Raw genomic sequence first — 17,969 nt, forward strand, 5'->3', positions numbered from 1 at the left:
TGTTGATGAAGTACACACTCTGCCAAGGCCTTATGGTTTTATCACAGATGCTTCTCATGAGTGAGTTTAATGGCTCATCCTTTGAACTAGAGTTGCTCTCCCCACCCAAAGACAGCTGTTGCCCCTTTCATTCCGTACGATGTTGTTCAGAAGAGCCTCTTCAGAGTGCCCAGGATGGGGAAGGGAGGGAGATGCATTTTCTGAGTGAAGCAGTATTTGAGAAACCTGAAGTCACTGTTTCTACTGCTTACTTAGGTCCCCTCTGACAGACAGCCAAAAGGAGCTGGCAGGGAGGCAGGGTGCCCCCACAGGGCTGAGGTGGGGGTAGTTGGGGAGGGAGAACATTTTATAAGCAGAAACATTAGGGAGAACAATACAGGGCCCTATTTAGAGAGAAAACAGACCTGGGTGTCAGTACTGCAAAGCTCTGCAGAGGGTATTGCAGAAACAGCCCAGAAGCGTAGCCCACAAGGATGGTCTCTGTGCCAAGAACAGAGTGCTTGGCTACTGAGTCATGTGTGCCCTGTGCATTTTGTTCTCTTCTTTGTGTGGGACAAGCTACAGAGGGTTTCTCTTCTGCTTTCCAAAGAGCAAGTGGCTACAAACAGCTCTTGTAGCTTCTTTCTGTAAATAAGAAAACTGTAGTTGGCAGTGAATAAGGCACAATTCTTCAATGCTAATCACATGATAAAAAACAGAAAGCCTGTCTGTAACTTCAGGTTTAAAAGAAAACATGACTTTCAAAGGTTTGTCACCCCTCAGAGACTGCCAGTGTTGCAGGTCCACCTATATTCTGCCTGGTTCTCTCTGCAACCCTGTCTCTTGAAGTATTAACCCTGTTCTGTGACCCCTGTCTTTAACTAGACTCCCTGAGAGAAACCCTCCTAGAGAGTTTTGAGACCCATCAGTCTGCAGGATCAAAGTACCTGGGGTCTCTTCAAGATCCAAATCACTGCCAGGTTTTTTCAACCCCTCTTCCATTCGTTCATTCATTCATTCATTCATTTATGCATGTATGCATGCATGCAGTATTGGGGGGCTCATGCCTGCTAGGCAAACATTCTGCCATTGAGCTACATCACCTGCCCTTTTTACTTTTTATTTTGAGACATGATATTGCTAAATTGCTGAATCTGGCCTTGAACTTATGGCATCAACCTCCTAAGTAGCTGGAATTATAGGCATGCACCACTGCACCTGGCAGCCCTTCTTCCTTTTTCTTGATAGAAGGAATTTGGAAAATTGAGAAAAGAGCTACCATGAACTCTTCCAAAGATAACTAAAAACATTTTATAGTACTTATTCCTGATCTTGGAACCATTTCTTCTTATTTTTGCTTCTGCACTATATTGGCTTTCCTCCATCTCATCTTTGTCTCCCTGCAACATTACATGTCCCCACCACACCCATATACTTGAAATGAACTCATTGATGCTTGTTGATCCCTGCTGTGGGGTCAGTCCCCTGCAATAGCTGAACAACAACTGGACAGAAAATGGAATGAGGAATAAATGATCATTAGAAAAGTATAAATATGTGAAACATTTAGATGTGTTCAAAGCACATTGAGCCTCAGAAATGAGATACTTCAAAAGCTGTAGTCTGTTGGAGAGGGACTGGAAGCCCATCATCCCCACATACCATGGTGAGAGGCAAGGTTCTCCTGATGAAATACTCATCAACATTGCTGGGTCATAGTTGTACATGCTTCTGTGTCCACAGGTGGGGCACACATGTGTGAAGAGACATCGGCACAAGCTGGCCATAACAGTAAACCTAAGTTAGCAGCAGGTAGAAAGGAGCCAAAAATGACCATGAGATGAGAACAGGGAGCCTTTGCTAAGCAGAGCACTGAATATCTGCTGAGTCTTAAGGAAGTGAGGAGTAGGACAAAAAGGTACCCATCTAGGTTTCTGTTGGGGACACATCTCTGGATGCTGGGGTCCCTGAATGCTGGGGGGCTAGACAGAGGCTAGATGGCAGGGGTAGGAACAAATGTGGGCTTGCTCTATTTCCTTTTGTGTCTTTTGAATGTGGAACTGTAGGTATGCATTTCTTATTAAAAATAAAAGTACATAACAAATAATTAAAAAGACTTCCTAACCAGGCATGATAGCACATGCCTATAATCACAGCAGCTCAGTAGGCTGAGGCAGGAGGACCACAAGTTCCAGGCCAGCTTCAGCTACTTAATGAGACCCTAAGCAAATTAGCAAGACACTGTCTCAGCATGAAAAATAAAAGGGGCTGGGGATGTTGCTCAATCCCACCCCCACAAAAAAAAAAAAAAGTTTCTCAACACAGTACGGCCAGAGGCAAGGTTGGGACCACTTAGGAGACCTGAAAAGGATTAGGAGACACGAGGAAGAGATCATCTGTCCAGCATAGATCCCTCCCTGGAATGGAATTTGGGATCCCATACTCTCCAGGATTGACTTGGACCCAACTCTCTGAGGGGTGGCACTAACATCCACTTTCTGTTCCTTACAGAGGAGGTGACCACCGGGTGGAGCTCTATAAGGTAAGGGTCCACAGCTTGCCAACCAGAAAGAGAAGTACTGTTTCATTCCAGAAGGCAGAAACAGGGAATCACTTGAATTAATAATTTGGAAAGTTAATTGGTGGATGTGCTGTAAGGTAGTACCTGGCTGATTTTACCATTATTCTTCCCATTATGCTGCTCCTAAGGATGGCCTCTAATATCAGAACCCATGTACTCTGTGGATCATCCCCTAACTATTGGCAAAGTGTATGAAAGGCATTTAAATTTTTTGGTTTGTTTTGTTGGTACTTGGGGATAGAACCCAGAGGTTCTGTACTATTGAGCTATATCTCAGTTCTTTTATATTTTTTATTTTGAGGCAGAGTCTTGTTAAATTGCTGAGGCTATCCTTGAATTTGTGATCTTCCTGCCTCAGCCTCCCAAGTCACTGGAATTACAGGTGTGAACCCCCATGCCTGGCTTGTTTTTGGTTTTTACTTTTTACTTATTTATTTTTTGAGTGCCCTGGACTTGACCAGGCCTGCCTCCCTTGCCTCCTCTCAGAGGAGTGTTTGTGTATCCTAACAGGGCAGAAAGGAATATCCACAGAGGAGTGGACCAAGTCAAGAAAGGCAAGTGCCAGGGAATTTACTGGTGCACTTGAGGTTTCTGTCATGGAAGTAACTCTCCCTGCCCAGGTGCAGGAGGCCTGCCATGGTGTGCTCTAATGCTGACTCTGCAGGGGGCTGCCTGGGAGAATGGCACCAGCTCTTCCCAAAGAAAAGGAAGTGGCAAGTGGCTGTGGGTAATGGTAGTGGCATAACAGCTTCCACATTGCTCTGTGTACACCAGGACATAGGGCACAGAATGTGAAAAAGGTCACCTAGTCTATTGGAATTTTTAGATAAGTAGTCATGAGAAAAAGTTCAACAAAACCACAAAATTTGAGGAATGCTGGGTTATAGTAAGAGCCCTCAGTTGAGGTCTCCATGCTGTGAATTTCTTTCCTGCACATCTTCTATTGTGCTAAGTGGCTAAAGCCCTTTGGCAGCACTGGAGAGCTGTCTGTCCCCAAAAAGCCTGACACTGAACCACCCTGTAGCATTAACAGAGTTCTGTACTAGGTGCTTCAGCCAGAAGCATGTACCCTTTCCCTGTTCCTTAGGCAGAGGAAGTCAACACATCCTGCACCAGCAGATTCAAGCGGGAGTCAGGCTTCATGTCAACAGTCCTTATGAAGATCTCACTGTGTGCAAGGCACAAAGACAGAACTCTGGATGGGCTTAGTAAGAGACAAGTTGTCCTCAATCAGAGATGCTTGAATTTGTTGCCAAAAATGTGTATTTTTCACATTACAGGTGCTGAGTTCCCTCGGTTACCATGTGGTCACCTTTGACTACAGAGGTGAGATTTGAGAGTGCATCTGTGTACATTCTCACTTCTGATTATATTTAATGGATATGCTTGTTCAAGAGCCTTGGAGCAGGTCTGGCAGCTTGCTTTTGTTGGTCTATGACCTGTGACAATTGCAGCCATGTCAAGGGTGGGGAAGGCCTTGGGTCTCTTGTGGTGTGGGTCCAGAGAGAAATATTTCCTGGCAAAGTCCCTGACAGACATCTGCGAGCATCTCTTGGTAGGGTAGGCACTGGCACCTGGGACCCCCAGCGTATACCCTTTGTCAGCAACATTTAAATGCAAAAAATACTGTCTTATTTTTTCTTTTTTTCCCGGTACTGGGGATTGAACCCAGGGCCTTGTGCTTGTGAGGTGAACACTCTACCAACTGAGCTATCTCCCCAGCCCTTGTTTTTTCTTAATTGGATTCAAACTTTCCGAAAGCTGGAAATCAGGCAGGTTTTATGCTCAGCAGCAGAATGAGCCTTGTGAAGAAACGAAAACAGGAAATAAAACCATTAAGAAAGAAAATAAATTCTTCTGTACCCTCAGCACTTCTGTTTTGAATGAATCAGGTTCTTTTGTTTGTTTGTTTTGTTTTGTTTTTTTGCAGTGCTGGGGATTGAATCCAGGGCCTTGTGCTTGCAAGGCAAGCACTTTACCGACTGAGCTATATCCTCAGCCCTAATGAATCAGTTTTTGCTAGTAGACAAATCAAGAATCCAGTTTGATATATGCTACAAACATTCTACTTTCACAATCAGTAGAAGTACTTTATATTAACAGTGAGCAACTATTTTAAAAGAACACTCTTCCTCATAGTACTCAGTTTGGAAAGCTCAAAGAGATGAAAGCTGCTTGACCATTGTGCTTTGACCTTCTCTGGGAGGGCAGTGGTCTTGATTTCTCAAACCAAAAGGGAAAGGAAGAGGAATGGAAGAGAGCAGCATCAGCTGCACGTGGGCGTTGTATTAGTTTCTTTTTACTGATGAAAAAAATTACTACAAAGGTGGTATCTTAAAAACACAAATTTATTACCTTGTAGTTCTAGAATCAGAAATCCAAAATCTTTAGCTACTGGGCTAGAATCAAGGTATTAGTGTGGCTATATACTCTTTCAGGGGGTTCTAGGGAGCATCTGCTGCCTGGCCTTTCCCTCTAGGCAGCCACACTTACTGGCTCATGGGCCCTTTCACATTAAACTCAGCTGTAGCCCATTGAATCTTGGGCTGCATCATTTGGACCCTGACTTTTGTCTTTGATTACTTGGGGCCCATCCACATGATTCAGAATTATCCCCACCCCAAGATTGGCCCATTAGCAGTCTTAATTCCTTCTACAACTTAATTCCTATACAGTCTTTTTTTTTTTTTTTTTTTTTTTTTTTTTTTTATTGTAAACAAATGGGATACATGTTGTTTCTCTGTTTGTACATGGCGTAAAGGCATACCATTTGTGTAATCATAAATTTACATAGAGCAATGTTGTTTGATTCATTCTGTTATTTTTTTCCCTTCCCCCCACCCCTCCCACCCCTCTTTACCCTCTATACAGTAGTTCCTTCCTCTATACTTGCCCCCCTCCCTAACCCTAACTCTAACCCTTCCCTCCCCCCCATTATGTGTCAACCTCCACTTATTAGCGATATCATTCGTCCTTTGGCTTTTTGAGATTGGCTTATCTCACTTAGCATGATATTCTCCAATTTCATCCATTTGCCTGCAAATGTCATAATTTTATCATTCTTTATGGCTGAGTAATATTCCATAGTATATATATACCACAGTTTCTTTATCCACTCATCAATTGAAGGGCATCTAGGTTGGTTCCACAGTCTGGCTATTGTGAATTGAGCAGCTATGAACATTGATGTGGCTGTATTTCTGTAGTATGCAGATTTTAAGTCCTTTGGGTATAGGCCAAGGAGTGGGATAGCTGGGTCAAATGGTGGTTCCATTCCAAGTTTTCTAAGGAATCTCCACACTGCTTTCCATAGCGGCTGCACTAATTTGCAGCCCCACCAGCAGTGTATGAGTGTACCTTTCTCCCCACATCCTCGCCAACACCTGTTGTTGCTCGTATTCTTGATAATCGCCATTCTAATTGGGGTGAGATGGAACCTTAGGGTGGTTTTGATTTGCATTTCTCTTATTACTAGAGATGTTGAACATTTTTCCATATGTTTGTTGATTGCTTGTAGATCTTCTTCTGTGAAGTGTCTATTCATTTCCTTAGCCCATTTGTTGACTGGACTGTTTGAATTCTTGGAGTAGAGTTTTTTGAGTTCTTTATAGATTCTGGAGATTAGTGCTCTATCTGAAGTATGATTGGCAAAGATATTCTCCCACTCTGTAGGCTCTTTCTTCGCATTGCTGATAGTTTCCTTTGCTGAGAGAAAGCTTTTTAGTTTGAATCTATCCCAGTGGTTGATTCTAGCTTTTATTTCTTGTGCTATGGGAGTCCTGTTAAGGAAGTCTGGTCCTAGACCAACAAGATGAAGATTTGGACCTACTTTTTCTTCTATAATCTGCAGGGTCTCTGGTCTGATTCCGAGGTCCTTAATCCATTTTGAGTTTAGTTTCGTGCATGGTGAGAGATATGGGTTTAGTTTCATTCTGTTGCATATGGATTTCCAATTCTCCCAGCACCATTTGTTGAAGAGGCTATCTTTTCTCCATTGCATATTTTTGGCCCCTTTGTCTAGTATGAGAAAATTGTATTTATTTGGGTTTGTGTCCGTGTCCTCTATTCTGTACCATTGATCTACCTTTCTATTTTGGTACCAATACCATGCCGTTTTTGTTACTATTGCTTTGTAGTAGAGTTGAAGATCTGGTATTGCAATACCCCCTGTTTCACTCTTCCTGTTAAGGATTGCTTTAGCTATTCTGGGTTTCTTATTCTTCCAGATGAATTTCATAATTGCCTGCTCTATTTCTGTAAGGTACGTCATTGGGATTTTAATTGGAATTGCATTGAATTTGTATAGCACTTTAGGTAGTATGGCCATTTTGACAATATTAATTCTTCCTATCCAAGAACATGGAAGATCTTTCCATCTTCTAAGGTGTTCTTTAATTTCTTTCTTTAGTGTTGTATAGTTCTCATTGTAGAGGTCTTTCACCTCTTTTGTGAGATTGATTCCCAAGTATTTTATTTTTTTCGAGGCTATTGTGAATTCCTATACAGTCTTAATTCCCCTGAGATGGTCACTGGTTCCAGAATTAGGACGTGGGCATCTTCAGTGGGACACCATTCTGCTCACTCCAGGAGTGGCTCTTTTGTTGAAGAAAAGTCCTTCACAATGAAGGTTCTGGGGTCATTAAAACTCCCAAAATGAGGAGCTTGAAAAGTAGTTCATTTTCTCATCCTTTTGTCTTCCTGATACATGCTGGACACCTTAGGATAATGAGAAGGGGCCACCTTCCTCTTTGTTCACCATCCTATATGGTTATCATGAAAAGCACCCTGAAGCACCTTCTTTTTTCAATTCTTACTACATCTCTACATTTCTTAGTAGTATTAGTGATCCCCTAGTTCCACCTTTGACTCTTTTTCTATCTCTATTCCTGTCTGATTCCCCACCCCCATTTTTCTGTCACTCTTACTTTTTCTCTCCTTCTCTGTTTCCATATTCCTGTCTCCCTGTCTCCCACAGGGTGTCCTGAGCCTTCAGTCTTGCCCTGTCCATCCTCACCCATTCCTTCTCTGAGGTCAGAGAGCTTTCTGTCCTTGTCTTTTGCATTAATTGTGGTTTGCTCATGCAGCAGGACCAGCTCTTCTGAACCTGGTAGTGCTTTCAGATCATTTGATGATGACTCACTGCTGAGCTGCTAGAAAGACAGTTGCACTTAACCTTTGCTGAAGACTGGAGGAGGAGCAGTTGGGAAGGATCAGAGTTGCCTTAAACCTGGAAATCCTCCCTCCCACTCCAGCCCTGCTTTTCTGTGGACCCTGGGCAGGATGGTCTCTTACTGGCTGGGTCTGTCAGCACTCCTTCTTGAGCCAGCCCCACCACCAGGCTTAAGTGTTGGGAGGTTAGTGGCCCATCAGATGTTGGAAGGAGGGCAGCCCTGCCAGGGCATGTGTCTGAGGTTCTGGGGTGTATTTTCTTGATCCCATTCTGTTAGTCACTAAGTATGCAATCCACCTACTTAGAGTGACTGGGAACCTCTGGTATGTTCAGTCAGCAGGGAACAGGGAAGGTTACTGCCAAGCCCTCCCACCTGCCTTCATTAGTTCTGGAGGTTAAGTGGGGGCCTCTCCCTCCCCTAACACCCAGTCTGCCAGCAATGTGGGTGGGACCGAAGGCACTCGCCAGACAGCTTCTCTACTGTCACTTGCCTGGTTTCATGATCTGCCTTTGACTTCCTTCTCCTACCTGCTGTTCCTCTCTTGCAGGTTGGGGCGACTCAGTAGGAACACCATCAGAGCGGGGCATGACATACGATGCACTCCACGTTTTTGACTGGATCAAAGCAAGGAGTGGTGACAACCCTGTGTATATTTGGGGCCATTCCCTGGGCACTGGGTAAGAGCTTCCAGCAGGAGTGGCCTTTAGTGGCCTTCCAGGTGACTCTCCATCCTGCGATCTAAAAGGAGCCCTGTGGCCTTGAGGGTACCTCTGACCCTGAGACACTATCAGTCCCAACAAGCCTGATCCCTGATACCTGTGGTGGAGGATAAAGCACCACAAAGCCTCAGAGGGGCTGAGCTACTATAACTCTGTATCCCAGAAAGTACCTTAGGACCAACAGGGGTAGTTGCCTCAAAAACAAGCATCTCTACAGAGGGCCCTCACCCAGTACAAATGGAACAGTGCTTGCGCTCTGGGTGCACTGGGGTTTTGTGTCAGGTGTGACTTTGGAGAACATGGGCAGGCCATCAAGTCCAAGTGTGCAAACTAGGAATGTTTATAAGTAGCTTCACCATTTAGACACTGGGGAGTATGGGGGAGGAACAATGTGTGGTCTGTTTCCCAAATCTGCCAAGACAGGAAGCATCCTAAGTCCATTTGTGTACAACCTGAATTGCTTCTGCTGATGCAAGTTCCAGGGTGTTTCTGAAAGGAGCCTTAGACCTTCAGTAGCTGCCCTTCTTCCCACCTTTTCCTTCAGGCACAGTAACTTGGTCCTTTCTCAGTTCTTGCTCCTCATTTGGACTACATCCTGTAGGTTGGAAGTATCTAGTGCAGGCCCCCTGTTCCTCAGGAGAGGCCCCAGTGGAGGGACACCAACTATTCTCACGATTATCTACATGGAACTGCCATGTGTGGTCCTGGGATGGCAAGAGGCCCCTGGTCCTTGTGGGTGACTAATACTGCCACCTACAGGAAGGGGACAGGCAGACCCCAGTCCTCTCCCAACTGACAGTGGGGTAGGAGTCATGGACAACTTGTCAGAGAGGTTAGCATATGGTCTGCTGCCTCCTCCTCCTCCTAGGGGGCATTTTATTACCCCTACAGCCTGTCTCGAAACCCCACCATTAGCTTTGCAGGTCCCACATCTTCTCTGGACATTTTCCAGGATCAGGACAATCTCATCAAAACAATTTTGGTCATAATTCAACTGAACTGTATTTTTCTTTCTTTCTAGGGTAGCAACAAATCTGGTGCGGCGCCTCTGTGAGCGAGGTACAGAGCTCTACTGCCCTGAGCTGGGCCCCTCATCCTGGCACTTAGCATTCCAGAACCAACTGCAAGTTTTTGTCAAGCTGGGGCTGGCCAGCAAGCAGCACAATGATGGCACTAGCTGGGCATCAAGGGTGGAGACTCTGGGTTGACCCAAGCCTGCCCTGCCATGGGATTCTTGGAAGTCACCTGGGGCCCTGTCGTGGTCACCTCCCACACCTAACAGAGGTGTAGCCCATGTGGAAGAGATGTCCCCTAGACTCACAGTCCCTTCAGGGGAACTCTCACATGGAGCCTTCACCTGGGCCACTCAGGCCTCTGTTGGTTATTTTGTTTATCTAGAGACGCCTCCAGATGCCCTTATATTAGAATCTCCATTCACTAATATCCGTGAAGAAGCAAAGAGCCATCCATTTTCAGTGGTAAGTACAGATTTTATTAAAAACTATTTTTTCATTATTAAGAGAATTACTATAAAATATAAAAGTAGCTAAGTGGATAATTACAAAATAAGAATAATAATTATGAAAAATATAATTTAAGGGCTGGGGATATAGCTCAGTTGGTAGAATGCTTGCCTTGCAAGCACAAGGCCCTGGGTTCAATCCCCAGTACCGCAAAAAAAAAAAAAAAAAAAAATGAATCCTAAGTTCTAGGCACTGGCCTACCTGCAGAGTTGCCCTGAAAACTCATAACTTTGCAGCCAGGTAGGAGGGCAGGCTCAGTTACGTTGTTGAAGGGCAGCTAGCCCTCAGGGGGCCTTGCTCGTGTGGTCTCATTACTTGCATGGTACTGTTAACCACATGACGTCACTGCCATTACACAGCCTGTGATTGCTGTGGGTCTCAACCCAGACTGAGGTTGCTGTCCTGGCTCCCTCCTCAGGGATGGAACTGGTGGGTATCCACTGCTCTCTGCTTACTAGACAATGCTTGGGAGCCAGGCTAGTTGGACTGGGGAGTCTGGTCTCCCCATCATGTCTCGGAGTGAAGCCTCTGTAACTCCCACTGGAGATTCCAGGGTGAATCAGCCCTTTTCTCTCTTACCAGCTGTGACTGAAGCCTTAGACCCTTCTTATAAATTCTGGGCTGGAGTAATGGCTTGGTAGTAGAGTGCTTGCCTAGCATGTGTGAGGCATTGAGTTCATTTCTCAGCACCACATAGAAATAAGTAAATAAAATAAAAGTTTTGGACCACCCTGATCTTGAGCAGCTGCAGGAGCCCTTTATTTTATCTTAATTTATGATGTTGCTTTTTCTCTGAAATTGCATGATGAAAGCAGCAGTGAAACTCCGTTTTCATGGGGGTGGCAGTCCTTGTGTCTGTGGGAAGTCTGGCTTCTGAGCTGGATTCTGGCGACACCTCTGAGGTGCAGGAGCCTCATTTGCAGGCAGCTCCTGCTATAGCCTGTTTATGGGCCTGGTGGCTTATTTTTCTGTCCCCAATCACAAAGCCAGCATAAAGCAGGAAGTACGAGTTGTCCCCTCTGCTGCATATAACCCTTTCTTGCTCAGAGATAGGTATTTAAGGGTATTATCTTGTAAATTCCTGAACTTGAACTGAATGCCTGACCTTTGCCTACCACATAGATATGTTAATAAGCATTTATGAAAGTGGTTTCCTTCTTGTCTTCAGATATATCGATACTTTCCTGGGTTTGACTGGTTCTTCTTGGATCCCATCACAAGCAGTGGAATTAAATTTGCAAATGATGAAAAGTGAGTATGGTAATTTAGGAAAACACCAGGAATTCCCAGGATAAGCTTTATTAGTCACATTAGCAAACTAGGTGGAATTCAGGAGATTTAGTATTTTTCTAACAAAACTGGTCTTTAAAAAGGGAAAGTCTGCAAGGAAAAGAAATAGGAATTTTAAAAGACTATACAATTAAATAACAATAATATAATTAAATAACAATAATTATAAAAATAATAAGAAATAGGAATTTTAAAAGACTATAAAATTAAAATAACATTTAAGTGACTGCCTCAGCTATTTGATATGTTTTTGATAATAGAAAGGTATTATAAAGTTTATTATTAAAAATATTTCTTTTGTGTGTGTAGTATGGGGGAGGGACAGGGGGATGAAACAGGGCCTTGTACATGTTAGGCAAGTGTTCTGCCACTTGATATATCACCAGCACTTTTTAAATTTTGAGACAGAGTCTCACTCAATTGCTCAGGCTGGTCTTGAACTTGCAGTCCTCCTGCCTCAGCCTCCTGAGTAGCTGAAATTAAAGGCCAACTATTAAAAATATTTCTATTAGGTAAACCACAAATTAAACCTTCTTTTTCTTTTTTTTAAGCATTTTTTTTAAATTATTATTTTTAAAATTTTTATAGACTGCATTTTGATTCATTCTTTAAACCAAAGTTTGAGTATTCTTGTTGAGGGCTTTTGTTAAACCACTTTCAGATTCTGTCGACATCATCTTTGTGAGTTTTCTATTTCATGGATTTTAATTTCTTCACAAAAGAGAGAAAAAGATAAAACCTTAACCTTATCTAAATATTCAGTTAATAGTCAACAATCTACACTTGGAAACAATATGTAAATTATAACATTTTTTTTCTCTTCAAGTATGTGTTTTGATTCTCAAAATAAAAATAGAACAAAATAAAATTTTAGCAAATATTACAAGCAAAACCACCGCTTATTTGTAAGTATTGTTTTTGAACTCAAAGAATTATCTGAATAAACTGGATTCCTTCTTAAAATACAAAAGTGAGTACTATGCCTCAGGAAGCTACCTTTGGCCCTGACCCTTGCACTGAGCCTAGTGGTATAGCATGTGGATTCTGTGGTACTATGCCGCATGGGACTCCAGCCCATATTATTGGTAGTCAGGGACCTAACCTCACGTACAGACAGGCTTCCTGAGCAGAGTCTAAAACCAGATACTTGCTGCTTTTTCTAGGAACCTCAGGTTGAAGGGACTCACTTACCAGAAACACTCTACCATGAAACAAGAGTATGTGGTATGCCACTGACAGGATATAGATTATGCATGAGGCTGTGAGTCCCTGAGTGATAAGCTTTCCTCAGTCCAGGGGCTGCTGCAGGTCTAGGACAGCACTAGCATTGCCCTTGGGGAGAACACATCCTTATTGGGGATTAAGATGGAGACTCAAACCAGGCACAGTAGTACATGCCTATAAGTCCAGCTACTCAGGAGGCTGAGGCAAGAGAATAGCAAATTCAAGTCAGCTTAGGCAATTCAGCAAAACTCTGTCAAAAAGTAAAAAGGGCTTGTGGGTATGATTTAGTGATAGAGCAGCCCTGTGTTCAATCCTCAGTACCACATACACACACACATCACCTCAGTGATGAACTGACAGAAGAGCTCTGACCCCATCCAATCCTGGGAACTTGTCCTTCTGTTGTGTGGTTTGCTAAAGGGATCTGGCTCTATTGAACCTACTGAAATTTTAATTTACTTGTAAACATTCAGAGCCGGATTGACCTTAAATGTAATTTGTACCAAAGATAAAAGGTATTGACTTTTTCTACCAACATGTATTCATAGTAACATTCATTTGCAGTAAATTTCTTGGCCCACCTAAATTATTCAGTTCTTAAGTATTTTTTGTAACTCCTAAATAATGTGTACTGATGAAATTTTTGATTTTTAATTTTTAATTTTCAGAAAATATGCAGGAGCCAGATTTGGGGAATGAATTGATCTCTAAATTTTATTAGAAATAGCTGGAATAGATATTGATTTAAAAAAAAACTAAGAAATTATCTTTTAATTATTTAGTAATGAGATACCTGTTAAACACCACAGTAAAACCTAAACCCAGATTCCTGCCTTGGTGGGGGATTCAGGCAACTCCACTCTCTTCCTGGTCTACAGCTAGTCCTTCTCTCTCCCTCCCACAGTGTGAAGCACATCTCCTGTCCCCTGCTCATCCTGCATGCTGAGGACGACCCAGTCGTGCCCTTTCAGCTTGGCAGAAAGGTAGGTGTCCTGGGCTTGTGCCCCAGATGTGGGATAGGCTAGGCCTGGGCAGGCAGGGAAGAGGTGGGCTCAAGACATGCTAGTCTCAGAGACCACTTTGTCCTTGCTGCATCCCTTCCCTGTCTCTTCAGAAGGGCATGAGAGGTCTGGTAGCAGAGTAGGGGTTGGGGCCAGACCACCAAATGCTGTCTACACGAGGAACTATGAAAAATAAGTGAATGACTTCTGGGTCTCTACACCAGGGTCCTTCTCAAGTGGAAAGCTGCCTGTGTTAAAGAGCCAAGGCCAACATGGAACTTGGCCAGGAGGGCTCCTCCATTAGGGCTGAAGGGGAAAGACCCTGAATAATGAGTATCCCCAACCTCAAAGCAGAGGTCCAGCAGGTAGAACTAATACAGAAACTTCTAGTCTGTTTTCTTGCCTTTGAGATGAGACTGTTATGAGAAGAATTCTATGTCATGTGTGTTGCCTCAGCATTGGTTTTTGCTGACTTTGCTGCCAGGAAACAGAATTAGATTTGTGGGAAGGAGTTGGGGTAGACAGCACTGTATAGGCACAGCAATGGCAAGCGGCAGGAGGAATCTGAAGGGATGAGTGCTGGGCTTCACCAGCAGGTCAGCCGCATGCTCAGAGCATTTCTGCCTGTAAAAGCCTCCACCCATAGATGAACTCCATGAGGTGCACAGATAGTGAAGCCATGCAGGAGGACACAGAGCTGCCCAGAAGTGTATCATTCAGGCCCATACACCCCCAGCCATCTACGGGGAAGGAGAGAGGGGGCTGAGAGGGGAAATCATGAGCCAAATTACTGATTGACCTTGACCTAGGAGCACACAGCTAAACCTGAGAAACAGGCCCTCCATACCAGGGCTCTCCTCATCCCCCATTGTGTCATCTCTGCCATTGTCTACTTCACTGCTCCCTTGAGGACCAGCTAGGCAGTCTGGGAAGTAAGAACAGAGAGAAGGTCTTCAGTGGTAGACTTTCTGAAGATGAGGAGCCAAGCCTGAGGTCCAGCTCCTGTCAGCTAAAGCCCTGTTCCCTAGGTCCACTGCCCCAACCTGTGAGTATGACTGACTATGTACTTCAGAGTTGGTGCTGAAGTGTACATGAGAGCTTGGGCTATTTTTTGGAGGAAGCAGCCAGTCTTTATTGGAGGAGAGGCTGCAGGCAGGTCTCCATGGCAGTTGCCATCTCTAGCCTCTGAACTATCTCTCTCTCTCTCTCTCTCTCTCTCTCTCTCTCTCTCTCTCTCTCTCTCTCTCTCCAGCTCTATAATATTGCTGCACCATCTCGAAGCTTCAGAGACTTCAAAGTTCAGTTTATCCCCTTTCATTCAGACCTTGGCTATAGGCATAAATACATCTACAAGAGCCCTGAGCTTCCACGGATATTGAGGTAAGACCTTCTCTTCTTACTTAGGGACCTCATCTGGGGAGCAGTGACTCATGCCTTGGGCATGCGGCATGTGGCAGCCACTTTTGGAGGGCTCATTGGGGCCCAGGGCCAAAATGACTCAGGAGCCTTCTATTAACATCACAGAAGGGTTGGAGAATTTATCTCCTTTCCATCTTGAACTGCACCCATGCTCAGAGGAATGGGTGATTTCCCCATTGTAAAGGTCACACAGGACCATGAGAATATACATAGGACAGCACACAAATCTATCCCCAGTTCACAGAGGGCCACATGTATACAGGAGTAGTGAAACACACCCCACTACTGCTGGGTTTGACCTCAAGTTCCTTCCCATATGCTCTCAGATTGGTGCCCTTGCAGAGGGACCTCAGGCAGTTTCCTCAAAAGCCTGTCCTCAGCTACTTTTCAAGGAGAGGCTGTATTCCTGGATGCCTCACAGTGTCCAAATCTTGGGTACAACATGGGCTGTACCTCAGAGAGCCAGGGGCACCCATCTGAACCTGAATACAGAGCCCAAATATGAGAGTGAGGCCTTGGCAGTGTTGACAAAGGGCAGCATTTGGAATGGACCAAACTACCCACTCCCTCATGCTTCTGTGCAGATTGCTGCCCAGCCTCACCTACCTTCCTATTAAATGACACAGGCTGCTGGGCATGGTGGTACAGCCTGTAATCCCAGCAAATTGGGAGGCTGAGGCAGGAAGATCACAGGTTCAAGGCCAGCCTCAACCACTAAGGCCCTAAGCAATTTAGCAAGTCCCTGACTCAAAATAAAAGAAAGGAGGCTGGGGAGATAGCTCAGTTGGTAGAGTACTTGTGCAAGCACAGGGCCCTGGGTTTGATCCCCTGCACCACCAATCAATCAATCAATCAATCAGTAATTAGTAAAAGAAAGGGCTGGGATGTAGCTCAGTGGTAAAGCACCCCTAGGTTCAATCCCCAGTACCAGCCATGTGACTTTAAGCAAGATGCTAAATTTCCCTGTGCATGTGACAGGCAGAGGCTGATGTGCAGTGCTTAAACTGAGCATTGGGCTGCATACTCTGCTGCCATTGTTAATAGGGTAATTTTTGCTATTTTGTGCGAGTAGGTTTTGAGAAGTAGGTCACAGTGCTAGTTTCTTCCTGAAGCGACTAAAATTGCTTGCCTGAATCAACCCCTAGGGAGGATAACTCATGTATAATTCTACTTCCAATATCAGCTCCTCTCTAGCTGCCTTTAGAGTTCCAGAGGCAAAGTTACATTTCTTTAAAGGATTGTCACTCTTTGCCACTGGGATGTGAGAACTGAAAAAGTATAGATTTTCTTTGGGACTGTAATTTTTCTCCATTTTAAAGGGAATTGTGTTAGCCAGCTTTTCATTGCTAAGAACAACTTAGAGGGGCTGCTGTTGTAGCTTTGCGGTAGAGTGCTTGCCTAGCATGTGTGAGGCACTGGGCTCAGCACCATATAAAAATAAGTAAATAAAATAAAGGTATTGTGTCCATCCACAACTTAAAAAAAAAGAAAAAAACTTAGAGGAGGAAAAGTTTCTTTGGGGCTGGCTCATAGTTTTAGTGGTATTAGTCCACAGTCCCATAGATTCCATTGCTCTGGGCCTGGGGTAAGGCAGAACATTGTCATGGAGGAAAGCACCTCAACTCATGTTGTTAGGGAGGGAGGGAGGAAGGCAGAGAGAGAGAGAGGCAGAGACAGAAACACACCAGAGACAAAATGTGAACCATAAAGGTATGCCCCCAATGACCTACATCCTCCAGGCATACCCACTTGCCTACAGTTACTACCCACTTAGTCCATTCAAACTAGGATGGATCAATTAGGTGATAGCTCGCATAATCCAATCATTTCACCTCTGAATATTCCTTCATTAATACAGGAGTGTTTGGGAAAACCTCATATGTAATCCATAACAGGAATATATTTAGACTTGAGTATAGCGCCAAATTTTAGAATAAGGAATAGAAGCCCGGGTCTGGATTTGACCCATCTTGATACCATTTGTGCCCTGCTTACCTGAGTACTTTTCATTGTAGGAGCATAGTGCTCCTTAGATTCTTTGCAGCCTCTGCTTCCTCAGCCATTTGAGGACCACTGGGGATGGAAACTTTGGTCTGAGCTCAATAATTGGGCTCATGTTTATCCTCTTTTGGTCTAGGGAATTCCTGGGGAAGTCAGAACCTGAGCGCCAGCACTGAACTTGGCCTGGGAAGGGAGCATGAAGACCTGCCCTCCTCCCCTTTTCCTCTGGTCTGCAGCCCGGGCCCCTGGAACCCAGGGGTGCCACACCTGTGGTGCTCAGGAGCCTAGCAGGCACCTGGAGAGAGGACTCAGATGCAGCCAGGCAGGCAAGGAGATCCTGCAGACCTGCGGTGCCCATGACAGAACATGGATGGATCTGTATGGAAAATGTGGGTGGCGCATGGGGCCGCTCTCCCTTTCCTGCCATTTTACCTGAGCTCTTGCTGGGAACACTGACAGCAGCAGCACCACTTGGCCCCACTTGGTTGATCCTGTACTTCCTGAGCTGGGCATGGAGAGCCTGGGCAGGGGGCGCAGGGGTTCAGGACTACTCTGAGCTTTCCGGCACCACCCGCCAAGAATGTGGAGACATGGTTTCTTTCTGCCTTTCCTGGCACGGCAGAATGGACTCCAGTGGTTGGATTGTCCCCTCTGGCCCCGTGCATACTGCTTGCCTTTCTGGGCTGACCCTGCCTCCCCTGGGCGCCTGCTCACCCACAGCAAGGGTGCCTGGGATCTGCACTTCCTCTCATTCTGCCCACTTGTCCTCCTAACCTGGCCATAGACTGAGCATTTATTTAAGAATAAAATCGTGGTGGTGGTCTGATGTCCTTCATTCTATAAATCCAAAAGGATCAGCAGTGCCTCCTGCCTCCCAGGTTCTCCCCACAGCCTCACCTCTGAATCCCAGCTGCTGGATGGGAGGAGGGGAGGCTCTGAAGGTCATAACTTAACCCCTTCCTTCCAGGCTCCAGGGTTTCCTCTAGTGGACACAGCCTTTCCACATGTGGTAGATAGCCTTTTCCTAAAACGGAGCCTAGCCAGGCCATGCTGTCCCTATT

At 44.8% G+C, this 17,969-nt stretch overlaps 1 protein-coding gene across 2 annotated transcripts in view; it reads left to right on the forward strand.

The window, feature by feature from the left end:
- The window catches only part of ABHD12 (abhydrolase domain containing 12, lysophospholipase), a 91,937-nt gene extending 74,206 nt beyond the window's left edge, over window positions 1–17,731 (forward strand). For both annotated transcript variants that reach the window (XM_079123673.1, XM_079123674.1), the window contains exons 5-13: window positions 2,491–2,521; window positions 3,841–3,886; window positions 8,279–8,408; window positions 9,472–9,509; window positions 9,849–9,928; window positions 11,142–11,224; window positions 13,392–13,470; window positions 14,741–14,868; window positions 17,045–17,731. In XM_079123673.1, coding sequence (XP_078979799.1) covers window positions 2,491–2,521; window positions 3,841–3,886; window positions 8,279–8,408; window positions 9,472–9,509; window positions 9,849–9,928; window positions 11,142–11,224; window positions 13,392–13,470; window positions 14,741–14,868; window positions 17,045–17,084 — 655 coding nt within the window. In that variant the 3' untranslated portion in view covers window positions 17,085–17,731. The remainder of the gene's footprint in view (window positions 1–2,490; window positions 2,522–3,840; window positions 3,887–8,278; window positions 8,409–9,471; window positions 9,510–9,848; window positions 9,929–11,141; window positions 11,225–13,391; window positions 13,471–14,740; window positions 14,869–17,044) is intronic.
- The last annotated feature ends 238 nt before the right edge of the window (window positions 17,732–17,969 follow it).

This window comes from Sciurus vulgaris (genome assembly GCF_902686455.1).
Source record: "Sciurus vulgaris genome assembly, chromosome: 2".
Lineage (NCBI taxonomy): Eukaryota > Metazoa > Chordata > Mammalia > Rodentia > Sciuridae > Sciurus > Sciurus vulgaris.